The sequence below is a fragment of the Melospiza melodia genome, chromosome 25, assembly GCF_035770615.1.
Source record: "Melospiza melodia melodia isolate bMelMel2 chromosome 25, bMelMel2.pri, whole genome shotgun sequence".
Classification (NCBI taxonomy): domain Eukaryota; kingdom Metazoa; phylum Chordata; class Aves; order Passeriformes; family Passerellidae; genus Melospiza; species Melospiza melodia.
In genome coordinates, this window is record NC_086218.1 from 10,806,606 (window position 1) to 10,831,820 (window position 25,215).

The window sequence follows — 25,215 nt, forward strand, 5'->3', positions numbered from 1 at the left end:
CCCAAGTACTTCCATAGTGTCATCCCGTCATTTAGGCACTGAAACACCCAGGAATTCCCTGCTCCTCCCTCCCAGTTCGGTGGAGCAGGGGCTGAGCCGGCTTTTCCAGCTCAGGGAAAGGGGAATTATCCCCTTGCCCCGCTGAAGGAATGGTTGGGAAAATTGGAATAACGCAGAGCCCGGCAAGGGGCCGGGGCCGAGCTCTTTGGCCAGAGCCGATCCCAGGCAGGGGCTGCGGGGCGGGCAGGAGCCGCCCGGAGGGAGGGATGGATGGAGCCACCCCGGAGGGGTCCCCGCCTGGCCGGGAACCGCCGTGGATTAAGGCAGCAGGTGAGAGGTGGAAGGGCACCAGCGGTGAGTGTGAGGCAGAGCTGCGGCCCCGCTGCGGAGCAGGGGCGGGCGCTCCGGGCTCCCGGTGCGGAGCGGCCGGAGGGGCCGGGCCGGTGGCAGCAGGTGGCAGCTCTCGGGGCCGGGGCGCTCTCAGTCGGTTTTGCGGTGGTTGTTGTTGAGGACGGGGTGGCCGTTGGAGAGGGGACCGTTCTTGGTCACCTCCTCCTCCTCCTCGGTGTTGTCCGTCTCCTCGCGGTCACTCCGCTCGTCCTCCACCACCTGCGGGCGGAGGGAAAAAGGGGGTTCAGGCAGCGGCTCCCCCCATTTTCCTGCCGTGCCTCAGTTTCCCCATTGCAACCACAGGGGTTTCTCCCCACGGTGGATCTGGAGAGCCAAAGGCAGTTGGGATTCAGGATCTGGGGGTCCTTCCTTCCCCCATGACATCCCCATGGCCCCCCTCACCTTTCCAGTTATGAACTTCTGGGCCATGCGGATGATGAGGTAGGCCCAGAAGATGTGCAGCGACTGCAGCACCACCATCATGAAGTTAAAGAAGTAGTAACCAAAGAAGGCAGGGTAGAGATCCAGCGGATAAACCATCGTGCAGTGCATGATCCTGCCAGGAAAAGCCACTGCTGTCACTGAGGCTCCCCCAGCCCCTGCCTCAGTTCCCCCGTTGCCCAGCAGAGCTCACCAGAAGGGGAGGATGACCAGGCGGGTGATGATGAAGACGGCGGCGAAGACGATGAAGATGTTGTTGCAGGTGTTCCTCCACCCGGCGTAGTTGAACATTTTGGCAGACTGGAGGGGGGCAGAGGGGGTGAGCAGGGCAGGGGGCACAGCATGGGGCACGGGGTGGCAGCAGGGCAGGGGGACACACCAACCTCCAGCAGATAATCCGAGGAGTCGTGCAGGGCCATGATGAGAGTCCCGGCACGGACGTAGTTGGCAAACCAGGAGAAGCTGATGAGGATGATGGTGGCAACGTGGTGGATGATTTGCTCTTTGAAGTCCTGTGCCCAAAGCAAAGGGAAGCTCAGCAAAGGGAGGGTTACAGCACCCACAGCAAACCCCCATCCCACAGCCCCTGAGCTTCTCCCACCTTCCAGAGGCTTCAGTTATCCCACAAGACAACAGGTTCCCTTCAAGAAGTGAGCTTTTCTTGCTTTTTCCTGCTCCTGTGCCCACATCCTCCCAGCTGCTGCCACCTGCCCACCCTGCTGAGATGTCCCAGTGTCCCCACCTTGCGCTTGACGTCGGAGGCGATGCTGAAGAGCAGGGACCAGTAGAAGGAGAGCTCGATCATGTAGTACCAGTACTGGGAGGGCAGCACGCTCTGGGGGCAAGGGACAGGTTGGGGTTGTTCTCTGTGTCCCCCAGAGGGGTTTGGTCCCCTTCTGTGAGCACCATCCGGGTGTCCTGAGGACCCCCAAACCCTCCTGCACCCCCAGTTCCCCTGGTGCTGGCAGCTGGGATGGGATCTGTGCTCACCTGGATGGGGTATCCCTTCCACACCTCCCGGAGGTCGTAGAACCAGGGTTTCTGCAGGATGGGGAGACACAGGAGTCAGAGGGGCCAGGGGGCCTGGGGGAGCAAGGGGAGGGGGGCAATACTCACATCCACTATGACAGCCATGCCAGCAATGAAAGCAATAAGGTAAAAGGTGAATCTCCAACTGGAAAAAGGAAGCAGACGTTCCTCAGACGGGCACCGGGGAGCAGGAGGGAGGAGGACGGACCCAGATCCTGCATCTCCCACCCTCCCAGGCAGCTCCTGGCCAAGCTGGGACCCCCAGAGCCCCCAGGGTGGAGGGACAGTGACACCAGGCAGGAAGGGACGGGGGTCTCACCTGGCCTCCCTGAATTTCTTGAGCAGGCTGGGCCGGTCCTGGTTGCGGCGGCGGCGGAACCAGCGCTCGACCTGGCGCACGGTGCAGCCGCTCTTCTTGGAGAGCATCTCCACGTCGGCCTGGGGACACCGGGGCAGCCCCACTGTGTCACACAGCCCTGCCTCTGCCCCCCTCACCCCCCGGGGACCCCCTGAGCCCTCACCTGCTTGGGGTGCTTGCTGGTGGCAGCATAAAACCTCTCCAGCACCGCGTTGGGGGTGGCTTTTAACCGCACCTTCTCCTTGACGTTCAGCAGCCCGGCCAGGGGGGTGGCCACGTACCTGGGGAAGGAATTCCTGTCACCTGCACGGTTTGGCACCATTAAAGCCACTCAGGGACCCATGAACACTCAGTGCCTCGGTGTCCCCATGCTGCTGTGCCTCCTTCGGGGTGGGTTTTGCCAAGGGGAGCCCCCCGGGTCCCTCTGTCACGGGCTGTCCCCACTCTGCCCCTCCCTTCTCTCGCCATCCCAACAAAGCCGGGTCTGTTCCCATTGTTTGCCCAACAAATCACTCCCCAAAGGCCGTGTTTGTGTGGGGAAAAGGCAGCACGTGGGTTTGCTAGGGGGGATCAGGACCCCCAGCTCGGCTGAGCACAAGGTGCCACATGCCAGGGTTCAGCCACAGCCCCCAGGGCACGGGGAGAGCCGGATCGGGGGCTCAGCATCCGTGCCCACCCCCAGGGAAGGGACTCACGTCTCAAAGAGGTGCCGGACAACGAGGAAGAGGAAGGCCAAGGGGAGGGTGATGTACAGGTCAGAGGCTTTGGCATAGACTCGCCCATCCCGGTCCTCCAGGTCAGCCCAGGTGAGGTTTGCCGGGAGCCAGAGCCGTTCCCACCAAAAATAGCTGTACAAGGTCTGAAACATGCTGAGGGAAGGGAAAAGGGGGAGAGGTGAGGGGGGCATCTCCGAGCAGAAGGCCGATCCCACCCCGGCCCCACCAGGCGCCCCAATTTCCACCTCGGCTCCCAGCGAGGCCCCGGTGAAATCCCCGTCGGAGCTCGGCTCGGGCACCGAGGGACTTTGCTCCCGGCAGCCCGGAGGTCAGAGGGTGATCATTAACAGGGGCCCCAGTCCTGCTTCCAACCGGCAGCTCGGCTCCTGCGGCCAGCCCGAGGGAACGGCCGGGCTCCCACCTCTGCACCGGGACCGCGACCCCGGCTCCGCACCGGCATCGGCAGCGGGGAGAAACCCCCGAGTTCGGTTTCCCTCCCGTGCGCGCATCCCGCGGCCGATCCAAACGCGATTCCCGGTGGGAAACAGAGGCACGGAGCCCACCGCCAGCGCTGCGAGGCCCGGCACGGCCCCAGCGCGGGATTAGGGATTTGTGGCCGCACAATGAGCACCTTTGTGCCTTAAAAAGGCTCCGGACGGGGGAGCGGCCCCTCGGGGCCACGGTGCCAGCGCATCCTGGCTCCCCGTCCCTCCCCACCGGCCGATTCTGGGGAACCCCGCGGGGTCAGGACGGGCTCGGTTGGGATCGCAGCCCCGGGACGCGAATCCCCGACACGGATTGTGGCGAGGGCCGGGGCGGCTCCGCTCGGCCGCGGGAGGAAGAGGAACCACCGTGGCCGGTTTCGCAAGGGCGGGCGGGAGGGAGGTGCCGCAATTCCCGGCTCCCGGGGCCGTGCCGCGGGCAGGTAACGGGAGGGGAGCGTGGGAGGACGGGGTGAGGCCCCGGTCAGGGCCGGCAGCTCCTTCTCCCCCGGGGCACCGGCGGCACGGCGCGATGTGGGGGCACCGGGGCACGGAGCCGGTGCAGCAGGGGGCACCGCCAGGCCGAACCCCCCTCCCCAGAGGTGATTTTAGCAGCGATCCTGTTGGAAACCGACAAACCCCTGACCTTTTATAGTTGTGGGCAGATAAACGGGACCGGGAGGGATCCGGGCCCGGGGGCTGCGCGCCCGACCGGGCCGGGGGACAGCGACCCCGCCGGGGCCCGAGGCCGCTGTGGGCCCGGGGGGGCCCCGCCTTCACCCGGCCCCGCCCGGGCAGCCCCGGGGGGCCCCGGCGGGCCCGGCCCGAGGGCGGATGGAGGCCCGGGATGGCTCCGGTGCGCGCCCAACGCCCGCAGAAAGGCCCGGCCGCGGGCCTGGCGCGGGGGGAGCGAGCGGGAACCGTCCCGCGGCCCCCTCCGGGCGGCCCCGCGCGCCGCCGGCCGCACTCACCCGCAGCCGCCGCCGGAGCCCTCACGGAGCCGCCGCCGCCCGGAGCCCTCACGGAGCCGCCGCTCGCCCCCCTCCGTCCCGCGCGCGCCCCGCGCCAGGCAGCGGCGGCAGTGACGTCACCGCGGACCCGGGAGTGACGTCACCGCAACGCCGCGGGGAGCGGCGCCCGCCGTGGGGCGGGGCGGGGCCCAGGCGTGAGCAATCGACCGCCGAGACGGGATCCGTGCGCCCCCCTTATGGACCCCGGGGTGCTCCGTATACACCCCAAATACACACCCTATAGACAGCCCTATATGTGCCCCGTGCACCCCATATAAACACCCTATAGAGAGCACTATATGTGCCCCATATACATCCCTATACACCCTATAGACAGCCCTGTATGTGCCCCATATACATCCCTATGCACCCTATAGACAGCCCAGTATGTGCCCTATACAGACACCATATAGACAGCCCTATATGTGCCCCGTGCACCCCATATAAACACCCTATAGAGAGCCCTATATACTCCCTATAGACAGCCCTATATGTACCCTGTGCACCACATATAAACACCCTATAGAGAGCTTTATATGTGCCCTGTGCACACCATATAGACACCCTATAGAGAGCCCTATATATGCCCTATATACACCCTATAGACAGCCCTATATGTGCCCCACATACCCCCTATAGACAGCCCCATATACCCCCCACAGACACCCCATTTGTGCCCCATACACCCCCCACAGACACCCCATTTGTGCCCCATATACCCCCACAGACACCCCATTTGTGCCCCTACGGAACCCCACAGGCCCCACTCGCCCTCTGTCGCCGCCTGGCGGCCACGCCGCGCCACTGCACCCCACAGAGGGGACCCCAAACCCGCGGAGGAACCGTGACCCCAAATCCCCAAAAAAACTCCAAATCCCCCGAAACCGCGGAGGAACTGCGACCCCAAATGCCCCAAAAACCCCCCAAATCCCCCCCCAAACCCCCGTGTCCCCAGAGAACAGAAGTCCCCACTGATGTCAGGGTGCAGGGGGACAAGTCCTTTACTTGCCAAAGGCTAAGGCCACATTTTGAACAGGGGGGTGCAGGTGTCCCCCCATCCCCACACACACACCCACCCGTGTCCTGGAGTGTGGATTGAGGTGTGGGACCCCCCTGAGTGGGATCCCCCCTGTGTTAAGGCCACTGGGATGTTTGGGGTGTTCCTGGGGTGGGCTCAGACGGTCACCCCTCGTCTCCAGCCCACAGGGACCCCCAGGATGTCCCTGGAGGACCCCCCAGGATGTCCCTAAGTGGGGTTTTGGGGGGCTGCAGGCGTGGGCACCCCCAGGCACGGGGTGCTAGAGGAGGGTGCAGTCCAAATCCGGCCTCTGGCGCCGCCGCTCCGCCTGTGGGGACAGGGACAGGGACAGGGACAGGGACAGGGCTGAGCTCTGGGGGCACGCACAGAGACCCCCAGGGCCAGCAGCACCCCCCGGGTACCTGCGCTGGGAGCAGCTGAGGAGGAGCGGGGTGGTGAGGATGAGGATGAGGATGAGGATGGTGCTGCTGGTACTCCTCCTGCTGCAGCTGCCGCGCCAGCTCCAGGTCGCTGAGCACCGAGGAGGGGTCCTGTCCCTGCTGCAGTGACAGGGCCACCATGAAATCCTGGCAGGGGCACAGAGAGGGGGGTCAGACCCTGGGGGATCCAGGGTGGGACTCATTTGTTCCTGACAGATTTTCTAAAAAAATTCCCTTGTCCAGGATTTCCTCCTGGGAAGCTGAGAAGCCTCAGCTTCTCGTGTTTTGCTGCTTTGGAATGTGCTTATTTTCTAAATTTTCTAAAAAAATTTCTAAATGTTTTCTAAAAACTCCCCTTGTCCAGGATTTCCTCCTGGGAAGCTGAGAAGTCTCAGCTTCTCGTGTTTTGCTGTTTCAGAATTTGATCTGGAGGTTGTTTTTCCAACATGTGAATTGTTTTTATTTAATGACCAATCATGGTCCAGCTGTGTCAGGACTCTGGAAGGAGTCACTGGTTTTTATTATATTTATTATAATATTTAGTAAAATATAATTTTATTATTTATTATTTAAATTATTTTGATTTGTAATATTATAAAATATAATAATAAAATATAATAATATTTATTATGATATATAAATATATTTATTTTTATGTATATATAAATACATAAGGTAAATAATAATAAATATAATTATATAGTAATATATCTTTTTATATATAAAATATTTATAATATTTTATTTGTTTTACATTAATTAGATTATTATTTATTTGAACAGGAATTTTAGCATTCTTGTTAAGCCTTCTGTCTGTATCCTTTCTCTATTTCTTTAGCATAGTTTTAGTATGGCATTCTATAATAAATGTAATGTAATGTAATGTAATGTAATATAATGTAATAGAATATAATAATGTAATGTAATGTAATGTAATGTAATGTAATGTAATGTAATGTAATGTAATGTAATGTAATATAATATAATATAATATAATATAATATAATATAATATAATATAATATAATATAATATAATATAATATAATATAATATAATATAATATGATATATCAGCCTTCTGAGAACATTGAGCCAGATTAATCTCTTCCCTCGTCCTGGGGACCTCCCAGCACCCACCCCCAGTGCCACCACGTGTCCCCAAACCTGGTCCACTTGTCTCTGCTGCAGCCGGGGGTCCGGGGGGGCCGTGCTGGCCCCGGCCTTGCCCAGGGGGTGGCTGAGGTGGAACTCGGTGTCACAGAAGCAGCTGTCCCCATCCACGCTGTGCAGGCTCTCCCACACCACCCCCTCCTCCTGCAGGAAGCCCTGGTCGGTCACCAGCAGGTAGAGGTGGCCCTGGGCACAAGGGACAGTGCCACGGACATGTTTTAATGAAAAACCCTTTTGATAGGATCTTTTTCTCCTGACAGGCCTCAGGAACGAAATGTGAACAATGATTATCTGCTGCTGTGGGATGCAACTGGTGCATCTGTGATTGGTCTCATGGGGTTATTTTTAATTAATGGCCAATCACAGCCCGGCTGTCTCAGACTCTCTGAGAGTCACAAGATTTTATTGTCATTCCATTCCTTTGTATTCCTTTCTGATGAAATCCTTTCTTCTATTCTTTAGTATAGCTTTAATATCATAATATAATATAATATAATATAATATAATATAATATAATATAATATAATATAATATAATATAATATAATATAATATAATATAATATAATATAATATAATATAATATAATATAATATAATATAATATAATTATATGTATTATATATAATATGTAACTTAGATAATATATATTATATATTGTATATTATATATTATACATTATATATAATTAATAAAATAATAATATAATATTATATTACATTACGTATAATATAATATACTATAATATACTGTACTATACTATACTACACTGTACTATAATATAATAATAACATAACATAACATAACATAACATAACATAACATAACATAACATAATATAATATAATATAATATAATATAATATAATATAATATAATTAATATATCATAAAATAATAGTTCAGTCTTCTGAAACCCGTGAACACCACCACATCTGGTGACCCCGAGCGAGGAACATTCCCACAGCACAGGTGACAGTGGGCCCTGGGTGGGGGTCTGGGGGGGCCCAGAGGGCTCTGGGGGGCACACAGGGCTCTGGGGGGCACAGAAAGCTCTGGGGGGCACAGCGGGTCGGGGCTCCCACCTGGTGTTTGATCATGGTGCTGAAGTGGTTGTTGCGGAAGAAGACGCCGAGCTCTCCCTCGCGGGCGCGCGCCGTCAGCTCGCACAGCCCGTGGAAGGTCAGCTGGGACGCCGTGGCCTCCAGGAACTGCTCTGCCACCAGCCCTGCGGGGACAGCGGGGACGTGGCGGGGCCGGGGGTGCCCGGCTGTGCCCCCCGGGCCCGCGGGCGGGCGGGCGGGCGGCAGGGCCGTTACCTTCGCTCACCAGGCGCGAGTCGCTGGCGTGCTTGCAGGTGATGATCTTCTCCACCAGCTGGTTGTAGCTGAGCTTGCCCACGGCCTGCACCTGCTCGGGGCTCTGCGGGGCGGCAGGGACACGGGGTGAGCTGCTGGTGGGCGTGGGGCCACAGCAGAGGGGTCTGAGGGTCCCTTCTGAGGGAAGGGAGCAGCCAGGGCAACCTCCTGCCATGGCCAGAGGAGCCGGGCACTGCCTCGGGTTCGGAGCCCCATCCCAAACATCACTGAGGGCTTTGGGGTGGGAATTTCTGGGATCATCTGGACCTCCCCAAACCACAGGCAGGGACATCTCCTGCTAGACCAGGCTCATCTGGAGCCCCCAAACCACAGTCCTGCTAGAGCAGTCTCACCTGGACCCACCTAAACCATAGGCAGGGACATCTCCTGCTAGACCAGGCTCCTCCAAGCACCATCCAACCTGGCCTCGAGCACTCCCAAGGTTGGGACATCCATCCTCAGCTCGGTCACCTTGGCCAGGAGGAGCTCCAGCTCCTCTCCAGCCCAGGCAGGGGGGCTCACCTGGGGGTCCACCAGCCAGCCGTGGTACAGTGGGATGTTGAGGAGGTCGAAGACGATGCACTCGGGGGTGTACTCGAAATCTGAGACCCCCGTGAACCTCACGTTGACGTCCAGCCCCGTGGAGAGCTTGGGCAGCACTGTCATGGTGTCACTGATGTTCTGGGGGGCAGCAGAAACACGGGGAGGGGTCACTCCTGAAGGTGACACCCCAAATCCTGCAGCCAGCAGGGTTGTGTGTTCTGGGGCTGCTCCTCACCTGCTGGAAGTTCAGCTGCAGCCCCTCCGAGGTGTCCTTGGGTTGGGTGGCCAGGATGCAATTCCCTGCGGGACAGAGGGGTCAGACACCCCCTCCAGGGAATGTGGGGGTCCCCACTGGAGCCCCCCACCCCATTCCTGGTGCCAGAGCAGGGTCCCCACTCACCCAAATGTGCCATCAGCTCCTCGGCCGTGACCACCTCTGTCTGCGGGGGCAGCTTCACCTGGGGGCAACCAGAGCAGGCTGGAGACCATCCCATTGATCCCATTGATAACATCCCATTGATCCCATCCCATCCCATCCCACTGATAACATCCCATTGATCCCATCCCATCCCACTGATAACATCCCATTGATCCCATCCCAGTGATAACATCCCATTGATCCCTTCCCATCCCATCAATCCCATCCCACCCCACTGATCCCATCCCATCCCACTGATCCCATCCCCTCCTATCCCATTGATCCCATCCCATCCCATCCCATCCCACTGATCCCATCCCACCCCACCCCACCCTGGGACCCCTCCCCAGGGGCTCTGGGGGTCCAAAGCCCCCCCAGCTTGCCTTCCACTGCAGCAGGAGGATGTTGATGATGGCCAGCAGCGGGCAGGGCCCGTTCTCGCCCTGGGTCACCAGGGCCGTGCGCTGCCCCTTCCACAGGATCCACTTGACAAAGTAAAAATCCCGGGGGGGCTCGGCCGGCGGGGACCCCCTGTGCTGGGGGGACCCCCTGTGCTGGGGGGACCCCCCCTCCTTCAGGGACCCCTTGTCCTCTGGGGGCTGCTCTTTGGGGGACCCCCCTTCCCTCGGGGACCCGTCCTCCTTTGGGGACCCCTCCTCATGCAGGGGCTGCTGCTGCTTGGGGGAGCCCCCCGGGGGTCCCTGGGGGCTGGAGACCCCCTCCTGCTGCCCGGATGGGCTTCCAGAACCTTCCTGGGAATTCCCTGCACCAGGAATCGTGTCACCAACACTGGGAACTGCGTCACCGACACTGGGAATTCCGCCCCTAAAATTGGGAACTGTGTCCCCAACGTTGGGAATTGTGCCCCCAGCACCGGGAATTCTGCCGCCAACATCGGGAATTCCACGCCCTGCACCAGGAATTGTGTCCCTAACACTGGGAATTCCATCTCCTAAAGCGGGAATTTCGTCCCTAACATTGGGAATTGTGTCCCCAGCACTGGGAATTCCAACCCCAGCACTGGGAATTCCATCCCCAGCACAGGGAAATGTGTCTCCTACGCCGGGAATTCCGCCACCAACACTGGGAACTCCATCCCCTACGCTGGGAATTTCATCCCCAACATTGGGAACTGCACCCCCAACATCAGGAATTGTGTCCCCAACATTGGGAATTCCGTCCCCAATGCTGGGATTTGTGTCCCCTCCACAGGGAATTGCATCCCCAACATTGGGAACTGCACCCCCAGCACCGGGAATTCTGTCACCAACATTGGGAATTCTGTCCCCAGCACCGGGAATTCCGTTCCCACCCGCAGCCTCTCTGGGGGACTCGGGGGTCCCCTCCTGCTCCATGGGACCCTCTGGTGCTGCTCTGGTTCCACTCAGGCTCCTGGGAATGCTCTGGGTCCGTCCAGGAGCAGCTGCATCCCAAATCAGCCTGAGGAGGGAAAATTGGGCTGGATGAGGAAAATACTGAGATAATATAAATATAAATACAATCACAAGTGTAACTATAAAGATAATACTGTAAATATATAAAGATAAATATATAAATATGTAAATCATAAATATATAACTATAAAGATAAATATGTCTTTAAACATAAATATAAATGCATATTTATGTATGCATACTACATATATACATGTATAGCTATATAGATATATAGGTATATATACGGGGGCTAGAAATGAAATAAAATGAAAATGAAATTAAAATAAATAAATGAAATTAAATGAAAGAAAATGAAATGAAATATAATAAAAATAAAATGAAATAGAATAGAATAAAACTAAATAAATGAAATGAAATAAAATAAAATAAAAATAAAACGAAATAGAATAGAATAAAATTAAATTTTAAAATAGCATAAAATAAAATTTAAAATAAAATAAAATAAAAATACAACGAAATAGAATAGAATAAAATAGAATAGAATAAAATTAAATTAAATTTTAAAATAGAATAGAATAAAATAAAATAAATAAAAAAATAAAATAAAATAAAATAAAATAAAATAAAATAAAATAAAATAAAATAAAATAAAATAAAATAAAATAAAATAAAATAAAATAAAATAAACAAAACGCAGTGCCGTTTAACAGCATGGGGAAGGTGGATTTCCATTCCCACTCGCGGCTCCGCCCCGAGCCCGCGGCGGGGCCGGTCCGGCCGGACCGGGGGGTCCCGGGGCGGGGCCGCCCCTCGGGGTCCCCCCTTGCGCCTTTTCCTTCAGTTTTCCCCCCTAATCCTTGTTTTTCCTCATTTTTTCTTCTTTTTTCCTTGTTTATGCCCCTTTTTCCTTCTTTATTCCTTGTTTTTCCTCATTTTTCTCTCTTTAATCCTTGTTTTTCCTCCCTTTCCCTTCTTTATTCCTTCTTTATGCCACTTTTTCCTTGCTTTTTAAAATTTTTCCCTCCTTTTCCCTTCCTGTCTTTATTTTTTCCTCCTTTCCCCTTCTTTTTCCTAATTTTCCCTTTTCCCCCCTCCTCTCGCCCTTCTTTTTTTCACTTTTCCCCTCCTTTTTAACCCTTTACCTTTTCTCCTGCTTTTTCCTCCTTCTTCTCTCCTCCTTTATTCCCTTTTTTCTTCCTTCTTCCTTCTTTTTCCTTTTGCTCTTTCCTCTTTAATCCTCTTTTATTTTTTAATTCCTTCGCGCTCCTCTCGCTCCTCTGGTCTTCCTTTTCCCCCCCCTTTTTTTTTTTTTTTTCCTTTTTAATCTCCCCTTTCTTTTATCCTCTTCCCTAGTTTTTTTCACCCTTTTTTTTTTCTTCTTTTTTCCTCTTTTTTCCCTCTTTTTCCCCCGTTTTCGGGGCCTGTTTTCCACCCGGCTGCGGCCGCCCCGTGGGAAGGCGGATTGAGGGCGGGGGGAGGAGGAGGAGGAGGAAGAGGAGGAAGAGGAGGAGGAGGAGGAAGAAGAGGATTCAAGGTGGAAATTTTGGGGTGCGCTCGGATTTTTGGGGGGGTTTTGCAGGGTGCGGGTTGGGCTGGGGGGGGGTTTGGGGGTCGCAGCGGAATTTGGGGGTGTCCGAGGGGGCTGGGGGGGTGTTCGGGGGTTCAGGGAGGGGTTCAAGGGTCCCGGGAGGGTTTTGGGGTGAAATGAGGAAATTTGGGGTCCCCCCCGAGCCCCCCCCACCCCCAGCGCGGGGGATGCCGGGAACGGCCCCGCCCCCTCCCAGCGGCCCCTGCGGCGCGGGGGGAGGGGCTGGACTGGGACGGACTGGGATTAAACTGGGACGGACTGGGACAAACTGGGCTCATACTGGGATGGTTTGGGGTTAAACTGGGCTGGACTGGGGTTATACTGGCATAGTTTGGGGTTAAACTGGGCTGGACTGGGACGGACTGGGATTAAACTGGGACGGACTGGGACAAACTGGGCTCATACTGGGATAGTTTGGGGTTAAACTGGGCTGGACTGGGACGGACTGGGATTAAACTGGGACGGACTGGGACAAACTGGGCTTATACTGGGATGGTTTGGGGTTAAACTGGGCTGGACTGGGGCGGACTGGGCTGTACTGGGATAGTCTGGGGTGGTACTGGGATAGTCTGGGGTGGTACTGAGCTGGACTGGGACGGACTGGGCTTATACTGGGATAGTTTGGGGTTAAACTGGGCTGGACTGGGACGGACTGGGCTTAAACTGGGTTGGACTGGGAGGGTCTGGGACAGACTGGGCTGGACTGGGATATTCTGGGGTGGTACTGGGATAGTCTGGGGTGATACTGAGCTGGACTGGGACGGACTGCGCTGTACTGGGTTGGACTGGGAGGTTCTGGGCTTAGACTGGGCTGGACTGGGAGGGTCTGGGGTGGTACTGGGCTAGACTGGGACGGACTGGGGTGATACTGGGATAGTCCAGGGTGATACTGGGCTGCACTGGGACAGTCTGAACTTCTGTTGGCTGCACTGGGTTTGTACTGGGCCGTACTGGGTTATAGTAGGGTGTACTGAGTTATCCTGGGCTGTACCAGGCTGTACTGGGTTATACTGGGCTGTACCGTGCCGTACTAGGTTGTACTGGGCTGTACTGGGTTGTAGCGAGCTGTACTGGGCCGTACTGGTTTATACTGGGGCCATCCTGGCGGCTCAGGGCGTGGATCAGCGCTGTTATGGAGCGCTTCGTGCTGGGGAACCGGGCGGCTCTGCAGGTACGGGGGGCTCAGGGGGTCTTGGGGGGCTCAGGGGGTCTTGGGGGGCTCAGGGGGGCTCAGGGGAAAGAGGGGGAATGGGGGGGATTGGGGAGCAGGGAGATGGGGCAGCACAGGGGGAATTGGGGGTGCAGGGGGGGAATTTGGGAGCAGGAAAATGGGGGAGCAGGGGGGCAATGGGGATACAGGGAAATGGGGTGCAGGGGGGGGAATTTGGGGTTCAGGGAAATGGGGGAGCAGGGAGGGGATTGGGGGTGCGGTTAAATGGGGGTGCAGGGGGGAATGGGGTGCAAGGAAATGGGGGGAGCGAGGGGAGAATTGGGGGAGCAGGGAATTGGCACAGGGGGGAAATGGGGAGAAGACAAATGGAGTGTAGGAGGGAACTGGGGAGCAGGGAAAGAGGGTTCAGGGAAATTGGAGTGCAGGGGAGAATTGGGGAGCAGGGAAATGGGGGAGCAGGGAAATGGGGAACAGGGAATTGGGGTGCAGGGAAGTGGAGGAGCAGGGGAGGAATCGGGGTGCAAGAAAATGGGGGTGCAGGGGAGGAATCAGGGTTCGGGGAAATGAGGGTGCAAGGGGGGAAATGGGGGTGCAGACAAATGGGGGAGCAGGGGGGAAATTGGGGGTACATAGAAATGGGGGGAGCAGGGAGGGAATTGGGGAGCAGGGGGAGAATGGAGGTGAAGGTGGGCAATTAGGGAGCAGGGAAACGGGGGTGCAGTTAAATGGGGGTGCAGGGGGAGACGAGCACCCCACGGATTGAGGCCGAGACCCCCAAGTGTGGTGCCCCACTGAGGTGGCACAGCCACGCCAGGGACACCCCAGAATGTCTCCCAGCCCCATCCCAGACATGCCGAGGGGTTTGTGCTGCAGCTGCTCTGGGGTTGTTGTTTTTTTTTTTTCCCGTTTTACCAAAAATTAGCAAATCTGGGTTATGGCAGCAGAGAATTGTCCCAAAAATCAGAGCCTGGGGACGGGGTGGCTCCCGTGGGCGGGGGACAGGAGAGTGACATGTTTTCCCTGCTGCCGCAGGCAGGCAAAAGAGGGTGAAACGTCACTTTTGGGGTGACAAACAGCCCCAAATTCTAAAACAAATGGGTTAAAGCGCTCGGGGCTGCGGGGCTGGGATGGTCCCTGGCCTCACCTGGTGGCTCAGGTGAGTTTTCCTGGAATCCCAACACACCTCACTCACCCCAAACCTGAGGATTTAGCGCCAGAAATGGATGCCAGGGGTGCCAGGACCTGCTCTGGAGGCCAGAAACGGATCCCAGGCAGCTCCAGGGCTGCCAGGAGGGTGCAATCTGTGGGTGCCACCTGTGACAGGTGGCTCCAGGAGCACTGATGAGGAGAAGGGAGCAGTGTGGGGGATTTTGGAGGACAAGGGAGCAGTGTGGGGGATTTTGGAGGACAGGGCCACGCTGCTGCCGTGCCTGACAGCTCCCATCCCTGCAGGATCACGTCCAGCAGCACCAGGAGATCCACGTGGTGATGGGCAACGAGGCCTGTGACCTGGACTCCGCCGTCTCCGCGCTGGCCCTGGCCTATTTCCTCGCCCAGGTGAGGCTCGACCGCCGCGCCGGGGAGCCCCGATGGCCTCGGGGACGCCTCCCTGGGTGTGACACCCCCTTTGCTGCAGACCACCCCGGCTCCCAAGGCCGCCTTCGTGCCCGTGCTGAACATCCCCCGCGCCGACTTCGCGCTGCGGACGGAGACGACGTTCCTGCTGCGGGAGCGGGGCATCCCGGACGCCTCGCTGGTCTTCAGGGATGAGATCGACCTGGGAGGGCTGCACCACGCTGGGCTGCTGTCCCTGACTCTGGTGGATCACCACGTCCTGCCCGGGTGAGCTGGGGGTGGCACCTTGGGGACGGCCAGGGGGCAGCGGAGCCTCGATGGACTTTGCTGTGGGGTTGGGGGGATCCTGGACACCTCGCTCGTTTTTTGGGGTGAGATTGATCTGGGGGATGAGATGGACCTGACACCACGCTGGGCTGCTCTCCCTGACTCTGGTGGATCACCATGTCCTGCCCTGGTGAGCTGGGGGTGGCGCCTTGGGGACAGCCAGGGCCACCCATGCAGAGCCTCAGTTGGCTTCTTGATTTTGCTGTGGGATTGGGGGATCCCGCCTGCCTCGCTCATTTTTTTGGGGTGAGATTGATCTGGGGGATGAAATGGACCAGGTACCAAGCTGGGCTGCTCTCCCTGGCACTGGTTGACCATCACATCCTGCCCTGGTGAGACAAGGGGTGGCACTCTGGGGACAGCCAGGGCCACCCTCGCTTGATTTTGCTGCGGGATCAGGGCATCCCAGATGCCTCGCTCATTTTTTGGGGTGAGATTGATCTGGGGGATGAGATGGACCTGGCACCACGCTGGGCTGCTCTCCCTGACTCTGGTGGATCACCATGTCCTGCCCTGGTGAGCTGGGGGTGGCACTGTGGGGACAGCCAGGGCCATCCACGCAGAGCAGGGCTTGATTTTGCCGCCCAGGATGGCTGAAACTGATCCATTTCCAGGGAGTTTTTAGGGGAACAAAGGAATAAGGGGCTCTGGCAGGCTCTGACCCTTCCCGCTGCCCAGCAGTGCTGACGCTGCCCTGGAGGAGGCCGTGGTGGAGGTCCTGGATCACCGACCGCTGGAGCGGGCCCGAGGCCCCCCGTGCCAGGTGACAGTGGAGCCCGTGGGCTCCTGTGCCACCCTGGTGACCGAGAGGATCCTGCAGGGCCCCCCGGGCGTGCTGGACAGAACCACGGCCGCGCTGCTGCACGGTGAGCAGGGCGCGGCTGGGCACGGTGGGGCACAAAGGGACCTGGGTGAAAATGAGCCAGGAACGTGCCTTGATGGCCAAGAGGGACAACGGCTCCTGGCCTGGATCAGGAATGGTGTGGCCAGCAGGAGCAGGGAGCACATTCTGCCCCTGGACTCGGCGCTGGTGAGGCCAAATCTCGAGTGCTGTGTCCAGTTCTGGCTCCTCAGTTTGGGAAGGACGTTGAGATGCTCAAACACGAGGCTGGTGAGGGGCTGGGAACACAAACCCTGTGAGGAAGGTTTGAAGGAGCCAGGGATGTTCAGCCTGGAGAAGAGGAGGTTTAGAGGTGACTTTATTGCTCTCTACACCTTCCTGAAGGGAGGTTGTGGCCAGGTGAGGTCAGTCTGACAGAATCAGAGGACACAGCCTCAAGTTATGTCAGGGATGGTACAGGTTGGGTATTAGGAAGAAATTTTTTACTGAAAGAATAATAAAGTACTGGAATGCTCTTCCCAGGGAGGCGTAGAATCACCATCTCTGGATGTGTTCAAATAAACACTGGACATGGTGCCACAGCCTGGTAGAGGTGTCAGGGCATAGGTTGGATGATGATCTCAGCGGTCTCTCCCACCCTCATCATTCTGTGATTCTGTGGGGTCCTGGCTGAGCTCTGTCCCCGGGGATGGTGGCACCATGGCCCTGCTCGTCCCCACAGGCACCATCCTGCTGGACTGCATCAACCTGAGCCCGGCTGCAGGCAAGGTGACCCCCAGGGACGTGGCCTGCGTGTCCCTGCTGGAGGAGAGGTTCCCGGAGCTGCCGGCCCGTGACGCCGTGTTCGGAGCGCTGCAGGCGGCCAAGTTTGATGTCACGGGTGGGTGTGCCAGGCCAGCGGCACCCAGGTGTGTCCCCCCCTCTCCTTGGGGACAGCAAGGTGACCTGGGGTCATTGCTGGCCACCTCCCAGGGCTGACAACAGAGCAGATGCTGCGGAAGGACCTCAAAGTCCTCTCCAACGACGAGGCTGTCGTCGGCATCAGCGGCGTCTTCGAGGACTTGGAAGTGAGACTGGGGGCTCGGGGGGAAACTGAGGCACGCTGGGGACATCACGGTGACACTGAGACCCCTCCCCTCTGCCCAGACCTTCCTGCTGCGGCCTGGCTTGCTGCAGGACCTGGAGGCTTTCTGCCAGGCCCGTGGCTACGCCGGGCTGGTGGCCATGACCGTGTCCTTTAACCAACACCACGAGCCCACCCGCAAACTCGCCGTGTACAGCGCGCAGGAGCCCCTCCGCGGCACGGTGAGTCGGGGAGCCACGTCTGGGCGTCTCCAGCCCCGCTTTGCCCCACAGCCTGGCAGTTTTGGGGGTGCTGGGCAGGTCCCAGCCCCACGTTTGCTCCCCCACAGCTGTGCAGGGCTCTGGAGGAGGCGACGGCGCCGTCGCTGCTGCTGCGGCCGCTGCCCAGCCCCTGGCCCTGCGTGGCCACCTACGCCCAGGGCAACGCCGTGGCCACCCGCAAGAAGGTGCTGCCCATCCTCAGGGCAGCTCTGGGGGGTCTGGGGGCTGCAGGGGGCCCCGAGGAGGAGGCGGTGCCCCCGCCCACGCCCATGAACAGCCTGGTGGAGGAGTGTCCCCTGGCGCAGGCCGTGCCCCCGCTGTGCCCCCAGGACGTGCTGGAGCGGGTCAGCCGCATCGCCGCGGGGCAGCCGCCGGGCTCCCCGAAATAACGGAGGCGCCCCCGCGGAGCTCTGAGGTCTGGATGAGAAGCTGGGGTCCCTGAGCAGGCCCCCGTGGGGTGCCCGGGTGTGGGGGGGTGGCAGCTGCCTCTGTCAGAGGTCAGCTCGTGGTTTGTCCCCCCCAATGGCTCCCTGTGCCCCAGCGGTCCCCAAGGTGGGGTTTTGGGGGTGCCATGGGCAGGAGTTGCACCCCCTTGATGAAGGCGTTGGGGTGGGGGAGTTAACGAGTTATTGATGATCTTCCTTCCGTGGGGGGCAGAGGGAGGCCCCAGAGGGTGGGTCCGGACATGCAGCCGTCCAGAACTGTCACTGTTTCCCAAGGATTAAATTCCCCTTTAAATTTCTTCCAGTTTTGGCTCTTGGCTTTTATTCAGGGACGGGGTGCTGCCCCACTCGAGCTGGGGGCGCGCCCCCTCTTTCCCTGGGGTGCAATCCCCTCTACAGTGGGTCAGAGGAACATTTTAGGGTGCCCAAGGAGGGGGTGTCAGTGCAGCCACGCTCCCGAGTCCAGCCCAGCCGTGAGGAAACTGGTTGTGCCATAAAAAGTCGTGAATTTGAGCTTTTCCCAGTGGATTTGGCTGCTCCAGGAGCAGGGGAGGGAGCGAGGAGCTCCTGCACCCACCCCTTGGGCCAGCACAAGGCATTTATTTCAAGGGTGGAATGTTTTTCCCAAAAACCCTGACCCGAACACGACACAGGGCTGGAAAATCCCAGCTCCCACCGGAGCACAGGGGAAAGGCTCTGTCACCCAGCACGTGCTAATTAATATTTAATCCTGGCACTAATTAAACTATGTACACCCGCACCTAATTGCAGAGCCCTTCTCGGGTCAGGCCCTGTCCGGCCTGGGGACAACCCCGGGTGAGGAGGAGACCCCACCACGGTCCTGCCCGGGGCCACAGAGGCTGCTCAGGGGGGTTTGGGAGCTTAAAAATAGGAACAGATCCTAAAAAAAGGAGGGAGGTGAGGGTTTGGCGGCGGTGGAATGCCAGCTGGAGGCACTGTGGGCTCGGAGACAGCCGAGCATTGGGGTTGGATCCTGGCTTGGCACCAAAGCAGCGGGGTTTGATCCCAGTTCTGCTCCTAAAAATTGGGGCTTAATCCCAGTTTGACATCCAGTCCTGGTTTGACACCAGAACATCTTGGGTTTAACTCTGGATTGGCACCAGAATATCGGGGTTTAAACCCGGTTCTGCTCCGAAGAATTGGGGTTTAATCCCAGTTTGACATCCAGTCCTGGTTTGACACCAGAACATCTTGGGTTTAACTCTGGTTTGGCACCAGAATATGGGGGCTTAATCCTGGTTTTGCTCCTCTGGGATGTTCTGGGAGGCATCAAAGCTGCCTCTGCACCATGAACTGGTTCCCTGGGGAAACTGAGGCACCACCATGCAGCCCATGGGAGACACGGGAGTGGGAAAAGGGAGAACTGGGAGGATTTGGGACTCGTGGGCTGCTCCTGGCAGCTCCTGGCACGTTTCAGGGGCGTGGCTGTGTCCTTTGCAGGTGGGGCAGGAGCTGGGGGCTCCCTGCCCACGTCACCACAGCCAGTGCCTCCAGCAAGGAGGGATTTTCCAGAGGGATGAAGCCCCAAAGTCACCGGGAGCCGGGTGAGGATGGTGCTGCATCAATACCGCGGGGTTAAAGCACTCCAGGTTGGCTTCTCCTCCAGCGCGGGGGGTCAGGCAGTTCAAGTTTGGGCTGAAAAAGCCAGGAATCTGTAAAATCCGAGAGGTTATGGGTTATGGGAGCGCCCAGGTGGTGGCTCAGGAGGGTGTTCTTCAGAGGGGAGCGCTCTGGGCAGGTACTCACACGCTACAACACTCGGGAGCTGCTCCACTGTCGCTCCCGGCCGCCCTTGGACCTCATCTCCTGGACAGCACCAGTCTGCAGAGAGGGGCTGTCAGCACCTGTGCCACCCCCCTGGCCCGGCCAGGAGAGCCGGCACCCCAAAACAACAGCCAGCACCCCAAAAAAACACCCAGCACCCCGTAACAACCCACCAGGCAAGCCTGAGACCCAGCACCGCAAAACAACACCCAGCAAAGAACCCTGAGCCCCAGCACCCCAAAACAACAGCCAGCACCCCAAAAAAACACCCAGCATCCCAAAACAACAGCCAGCACCCAAAAAAACACCCAGCACCCCAAAAAAACACCCAGCACCCTGTAACAACCCACCAGGCAAGCCTGAGACCCAGCACCCCAAAACAACAGCCAGCACCCAAAAAAAACACCCAGAAAACAACCCTGGGACTCAGCACCCCAAAACAGCACCCAGCAAACAACCCTGGGACCCAGAGCCCCACAACAACACCCAGCACCTCAAAATAACACCCAGCAGCCAACCCTGGGACCCAGCACCCCAAAAGAACACCTACCAGCCAAGCCGGAGACCCAGCACCCCAAAAACACACCCAGCACCCCGTAACAACACCCACCACCCAACCCTGAGACCCAGCACTCCAAAACATTCACCACCCAACTGTGAGACTCTACCACCCCAAAACAACACCCAGCACCCCAAAAAAACACCCACCAGCCGAGCCTGAGACCCAGCACCCAACCCTGAGACCCAGCACCCCAAAACAACACCCAGCACCCCATAACAACACCATCAACCAACCTGAGACCCAGCACCCAACTCTGATACCCAGCACCCCAAAATAAACCCCCAGCAAACAACCCTGACACCCAGCACCCCAAAACAACACCCAGCACCTCAAAACACCACCCAGCACCCAACCCTGAGACCCAGCACCCTAAAACAACACCCACCACCCAACTGTGAGACTCTACCACCCCAAAACCAACACCCAGCACCCAACCCTGAGACCCAGCACCCCAAAACCAACACCCAGCACCCAACACTGAGACCCAGCATCCCAAAACAGCACCTACCAACCAATCCTGACACCCAGCACCCCAAAACAACACCCAGCACCCAACTGTGAGACTCTACCACCCCAAAACCAACACCTACCACCCCAAAGCCACCACCTATCACCCAGATGAGAGCCCCACCACCCCGAGCCCGAGCCCCAGCCAAGCCCCCAGGGTACCATGGGCAGCCCCTCTCCCGCAGCCATGTCCCCGGAGCCGATGTGTGTCAGGTGCACGAAGTTCATGGGCTCCCCGATCATGGAGCGGTCGATCCGTCTCCTCCTCTTCTTCTGCGAGGGGATGAAGGCCGTCAAACGCCGCTGACCCCCAGGCCCCCTCCCCGAAATGGCTGCGCAGGGAGGTACTCACGGGCTGGGGCTTCTCCACGACGCAGCAGCCCAGCTTGTGCCAGAAGTCGCTCATGCTGGCGGTGGTGGCAGCCAGCGTCCCCCCGGGCAGGGTCACTCCATGGGGACACCTGGTCAGGGCGGCACAGCGGGGAGAGGAGCGGCTGGCCGTGGGTGGGAAGGGAGAGTGATGCTTCCAGACCTCCCCAAATTAATGCTAAAGCAATTTCACATCAAGCAACAAAAGGCAGAGAGCCCCGGTAGAGCCCTAGGTCACACACAGCTAATCCTGTCATGGCAAGGGGGTCCCAGGGACCCCGAGCATCACACAGAGACCCCCAGAGTTGTCCCCGTGGCCATGGCTGGGCTTTGTCCCCCGCTCCAGGGCAGGACACAGCTGAAGGATGCTGCGGCAGGATGGGGGGGATGGAGGCAGCCATGGCAAATCCCAACTCCCTGAGCCAGGCAGCTAAAAATATCCCGGCCTTTCCGAAAAGGGGCCGGAGCTTCAGCTCTTCCGCTCCCGCTTCTGAAGAGCAGATGAGAGAGAAATAAACAGGGACTGGTGGGATTTTATCCCAAACTCCCACGGCACTGCCTGGGCTAGGCAAGGAGGTGTGGACAGGGGGTTTGACCCCCAAAATGGGGGCTTCTCCTCATGCTAAGGAGAGATAACTCCTTAAAAAAATTAAGGAGCCAGCGGCACGCAGGGAACTCACCCACCCACGAGGGGCCGTGGCCGGAGCTCAGCCCGGTGTCAGCCACGGCAGAGCCCCCGCGGGCGATGGGTGCCGGAGCCAGGGCTCCCTCCGGCGAACGGGACAAGTTCCTTCCGCTGCCCCTGCGCCGGTGCCGCCGGATGGACCAAAGTCCGGCCGCGCTTCCTGCTGCCGGCGGGGAGGAGCGGGGCCGGGGGCAGCCCCCCAAAACGGGGGGCTCCGAGCGCAGCCTGGGCACAGCCCTGTCAGCGCCTCCGGCCAGGATCTGTCCGCGATAACCCCACGGAATCGCCCTCCAAGCGGGCATTCCCGAGGGGTGGGTGCCCTCTGTGCTGCTCCCCCATAACCAGAGGACCCCCGTGTCCCCCGCCGTGTCCCCCGCTCTGTCCCTCACCGTGTGCCCATTCCCGTTCCCCGGTGAGCCCCTCCGGGAGCGCTGGGACCGGGCAGGCTGTGACACGTCCCGCCCGCTGCACACCGGCTCCGTGCCCACGCCGTGCCCCCCTGCCAAACCCAAACCCAAACCCAAACCCAAACCCGGCCTCTGCCCCCGGCTGTGGGGCAAATGAGGAGGGAGCTGAGGGGTAAATGAGGAAGGGGCTGCGGGGTAAATGAGGAAGGGGCTGCGTTTCCTTCCCAGCCTGATTTCCTCAGCAAAATCAGCGCCGGGATCCGGCCGTGCAGCGGCCGGGCCTTGCTGGGGAGGTGCCCCCCGAACTCAGCACCGCAGCCCGGGCCGCTGGGAGAGCCTCGGATGAACCAGCAGTGAAACCTCCGGGCTCCGCACGGCCACGACCCCTGCCCACACCGCTCAAAGCCCCTCCGGCACCCGCCAGGGCCTCGCGGCCTCGACAGGGCGGCTTTGGGCCCGGCTCCGGGCGGCTCTGGTCGGTTCTTGCCCCCCGATCCCCGCTTTGGGGGTCGCACGCCCTCAGCCCACCCTGACAGGAGCCGTGGCCGGGTTCAGCCCACCGGGGCGGCTCGGTAGCCCCGGGCAGGGCGGTTTTGGGCCCGGCCCTGCCGGCACAGGCAAAATGACTTCCCGGTTGGGAAAGCACCGCCGGGCTCTGCGTCACCGGCGGGCTCCGGGCAGGGGGGTCCGCTCCGAGCCCCCCAGCACTGGGGTCACCCAGTCACGGGGTACCCTCGGGGGTCTCGGAGGGAAGGCCAGAGTGTGGGGACAGGGCTGGACAGGGGGACAGTCCTGGGGTGCCCCGGTTGCGGGCCCAGGACCCCCGGGATGGGCGGCAGAGTGGAAGTGACCGTCCCTTCTTTGCGAGGGACGGTGCCGGTGCGACCCCCGGGCTCCGCGGGGCTCCGGCACTCCGGGGGTCCCAGCAGGGTTTGGGGGTCCCGGTAGCGTTGGTGGGACCCCGCAGGCCTTGGGACCCCGGTGGTCCCGGTGGGGCTGGGGAGATCCGGTGGATCCCGGGAGGGCTCCCCGGTTGAACCAGCCAGCTGCAAGGGGGGTCGTCCCGCCGCCCCGCTCCCGTTCCGGTACCGATCCCGGTGCGCTCTCCGCCTTCCTACGGCGGTTCCGGGGGCCCTTCCGCGGGGTTGGAAGGGTTCCGTCCCGGCCCGTTCCCGTCCCGGTGGCGGCCCCATTACCTGTCCCGGCGCGGGAGCGGCTCCCGGGGCCGGTGTCCGGCTCGCAGCCCCACGCGTGGCTCGGAAGTCCCGGTCCCGCTGCCGGTGTCCGGCTCGCAGCGGCCCCAAGCGTGGCCCGGGAGTGCAAGTCCCGATCCCTTTATGAGCCCCGGTCCCGGTGCTGGTGCCGGTGCCGGTGCCCCGCTCGCAGCCCAGGCGTGGCTCGGGGGTCCCGGTGCCGGTCCCGGTGCCGGTGCCCCGCTCGCAGCCGCAGGCGTGGCCGGGAGGTGCCGGTGCCGGTGCCCGCTCGCAGCCCCAGGCGTGGCCCGGTGCGGACGCGGCGCAGCTCCCGCCGCCCGGCGCGGCTCGGCCCGGCCCGGCCCCGGCACAGCGCCCTCCCCGGGAACCGCCGGCACTGCGGCGCCGGGAGGAACGGGGGGCCCGGCGGGAATGGGGACGGGGTCCCGGTAGGAATGGGGGTCCCGGGAGGAATAGGGAGCCCAATTCCCACTGAGAATGGGGGGCCAGGGTCCCAGAAGGAGCAACTTGGGGGTTCTTGAGGTCCTGTTAAGGCTGGGGGTCCCCGGCTGGGGTTCAGGGATTTGGGGTTTCCAGGAGCACTGGGGGAATGCCAGGGGACCAGGTAGGGCTGGGGGTCCCCAGCAAGTCCCAGTTATGCTCCCATGTGCCCCCGAGCCTTATTCCTGCTTTTTCCATGGGTACCCCAGAGCCCCCGGGGCACCCGAAGGCGTGGGAACACCCTGCAGCTGGTGTTGAGCGGTGTCACCACTTCCAGCTCGGTGCCCTTCCGCTTGCACAACATCTGGGGAGCTGCTGCCACCACCGCGGTCGTGACACTGCCACCAGCACAGTCCTGTCACTGCCACCACCATAGTCCTATCACTGTCACCAACACAGTCCTATCACTGCCACCAACACAGTCCTGCCACTGCCACCACTGCAGTCCTGCCACTGCCACCAGCACAGTCCTGCCACTGCCACCACCATTGTCCTGCCACTGCCACTACCACAGTCCTATCACTGCCACCGCTGCGGTCCTGTCACTGTCACCACACAGGAGACACCCCTGTGTGAGCCTCAGAGTGTCCCTTGCTGTGTCAGCCCCCAAATCCCAGCCATCCCCACTGCTCCCACTCCAGAAATGCTGAACAAGGCAGCACTGTCGCCACTCACTCGGGTCTCTGTCCCACGCCTGTGCCCAGCCATTGGGTGGCCCTGCCTGATAATACCCCAAGTGTTTGTGACCTCATTTCATTTTTTTTTTGGTGTTTGTGCTGCCAGAGAACATTGTCCCCCTTGCAGCCCTCCCAAAACCCACAGCAGCGCCCTCATTCCTATGTCCCCTTGGGGTTCAGCCCCATGTCCCTTCTCAGAGAGGGACACCACAGTTTTTGGGCAGTCACACGAGCAGGTGACACCCCAAAGACCAAGGAGATGGGTGACATCCAGCTTCTTATGAGGCTGCTCAGCCAAACTGCACCCCATGGCCTGGGGGACCCTCAAAAACCACAGCAGCTCAACCCCTTGGAGGGATCAGCATCCTCCAAAAGATGGAATTTTCCCTGCAAGGGTGTAATTTGGAGCAGGATGCTCTCTGCCCATGACAGTGCTGAGAGGAGGAGGAGGAAGAGGAGGAGGAAGAGGAGGAGGAG

General features: G+C 59.1%; 4 protein-coding genes across 7 annotated transcripts; 1 reads left to right on the forward strand and 3 right to left on the reverse strand.

Moving 5' to 3' along the window:
- Positions 1–11: 11 nt before the first annotated feature.
- CERS2 (ceramide synthase 2) lies at positions 12–4,526 on the reverse strand. 2 transcript variants are annotated; one of them, XM_063176582.1, is made up of 11 exons: positions 4,388–4,526; positions 2,914–3,087; positions 2,382–2,499; positions 2,180–2,298; positions 1,948–2,005; positions 1,822–1,872; positions 1,574–1,666; positions 1,215–1,343; positions 1,025–1,131; positions 793–946; positions 12–609 (listed from the first exon to the last, which is right to left on the reverse strand). In XM_063176582.1, exons 2-11 carry the CDS (start codon positions 3,084–3,086, stop codon positions 481–483), a joined length of 1,131 nt encoding a protein of 376 aa, XP_063032652.1. In that variant the 5' UTR covers position 3,087; positions 4,388–4,526; the 3' UTR covers positions 12–480. The 2 variants fall into 2 exon arrangements, with proteins under 2 accessions (XP_063032652.1, XP_063032651.1); XM_063176581.1 differs by lacking the exon at positions 4,388–4,526 and adding an exon at positions 3,180–3,304.
- An 877-nt stretch (positions 4,527–5,403) lies between these two features.
- MINDY1 (MINDY lysine 48 deubiquitinase 1) lies at positions 5,404–12,044 on the reverse strand. The gene is made up of 10 exons (XM_063176512.1): positions 11,906–12,044; positions 9,750–10,806; positions 9,349–9,406; positions 9,184–9,248; positions 8,928–9,086; positions 8,367–8,469; positions 8,133–8,275; positions 7,048–7,239; positions 5,867–6,031; positions 5,404–5,772 (listed from the first exon to the last, which is right to left on the reverse strand). Exons 2-10 carry the CDS (start codon positions 10,719–10,721, stop codon positions 5,725–5,727), a joined length of 1,905 nt encoding a protein of 634 aa, XP_063032582.1. The 5' UTR covers positions 10,722–10,806; positions 11,906–12,044; the 3' UTR covers positions 5,404–5,724.
- A 153-nt stretch (positions 12,045–12,197) lies between these two features.
- PRUNE1 (prune exopolyphosphatase 1) lies at positions 12,198–18,351 on the forward strand. 2 transcript variants are annotated; one of them, XM_063176513.1, is made up of 9 exons: positions 13,164–13,355; positions 13,386–13,522; positions 14,975–15,079; positions 15,159–15,364; positions 16,106–16,290; positions 16,987–17,145; positions 17,238–17,332; positions 17,412–17,570; positions 17,678–18,351. In XM_063176513.1, exons 2-9 carry the CDS (start codon positions 13,484–13,486, stop codon positions 17,996–17,998), a joined length of 1,269 nt encoding a protein of 422 aa, XP_063032583.1. In that variant the 5' UTR covers positions 13,164–13,355; positions 13,386–13,483; the 3' UTR covers positions 17,999–18,351. The 2 variants fall into 2 exon arrangements, with proteins under 2 accessions (XP_063032584.1, XP_063032583.1); XM_063176514.1 differs by lacking the exons at positions 13,164–13,355; positions 13,386–13,522 and adding an exon at positions 12,198–12,297.
- Positions 18,352–18,763: 412 nt separating this feature from the next.
- Positions 18,764–23,781, reverse strand: CDC42SE1 (CDC42 small effector 1). Of its 2 annotated transcripts, none has more exons than XM_063176517.1 (5): positions 23,564–23,781; positions 21,259–21,400; positions 21,069–21,179; positions 19,820–19,894; positions 18,764–19,725 (listed from the first exon to the last, which is right to left on the reverse strand). In XM_063176517.1, the coding sequence occupies exons 2-4, from the start codon at positions 21,310–21,312 to the stop codon at positions 19,823–19,825; spliced, it is 237 nt and encodes a 78-aa protein (XP_063032587.1). In that variant the 5' UTR covers positions 21,313–21,400; positions 23,564–23,781; the 3' UTR covers positions 18,764–19,725; positions 19,820–19,822. The 2 variants fall into 2 exon arrangements, with proteins under 2 accessions (XP_063032587.1, XP_063032585.1); XM_063176515.1 differs by having other exon boundaries at positions 21,259–21,367; positions 23,564–23,582.
- Positions 23,782–25,215: the final 1,434 nt, after the last annotated feature.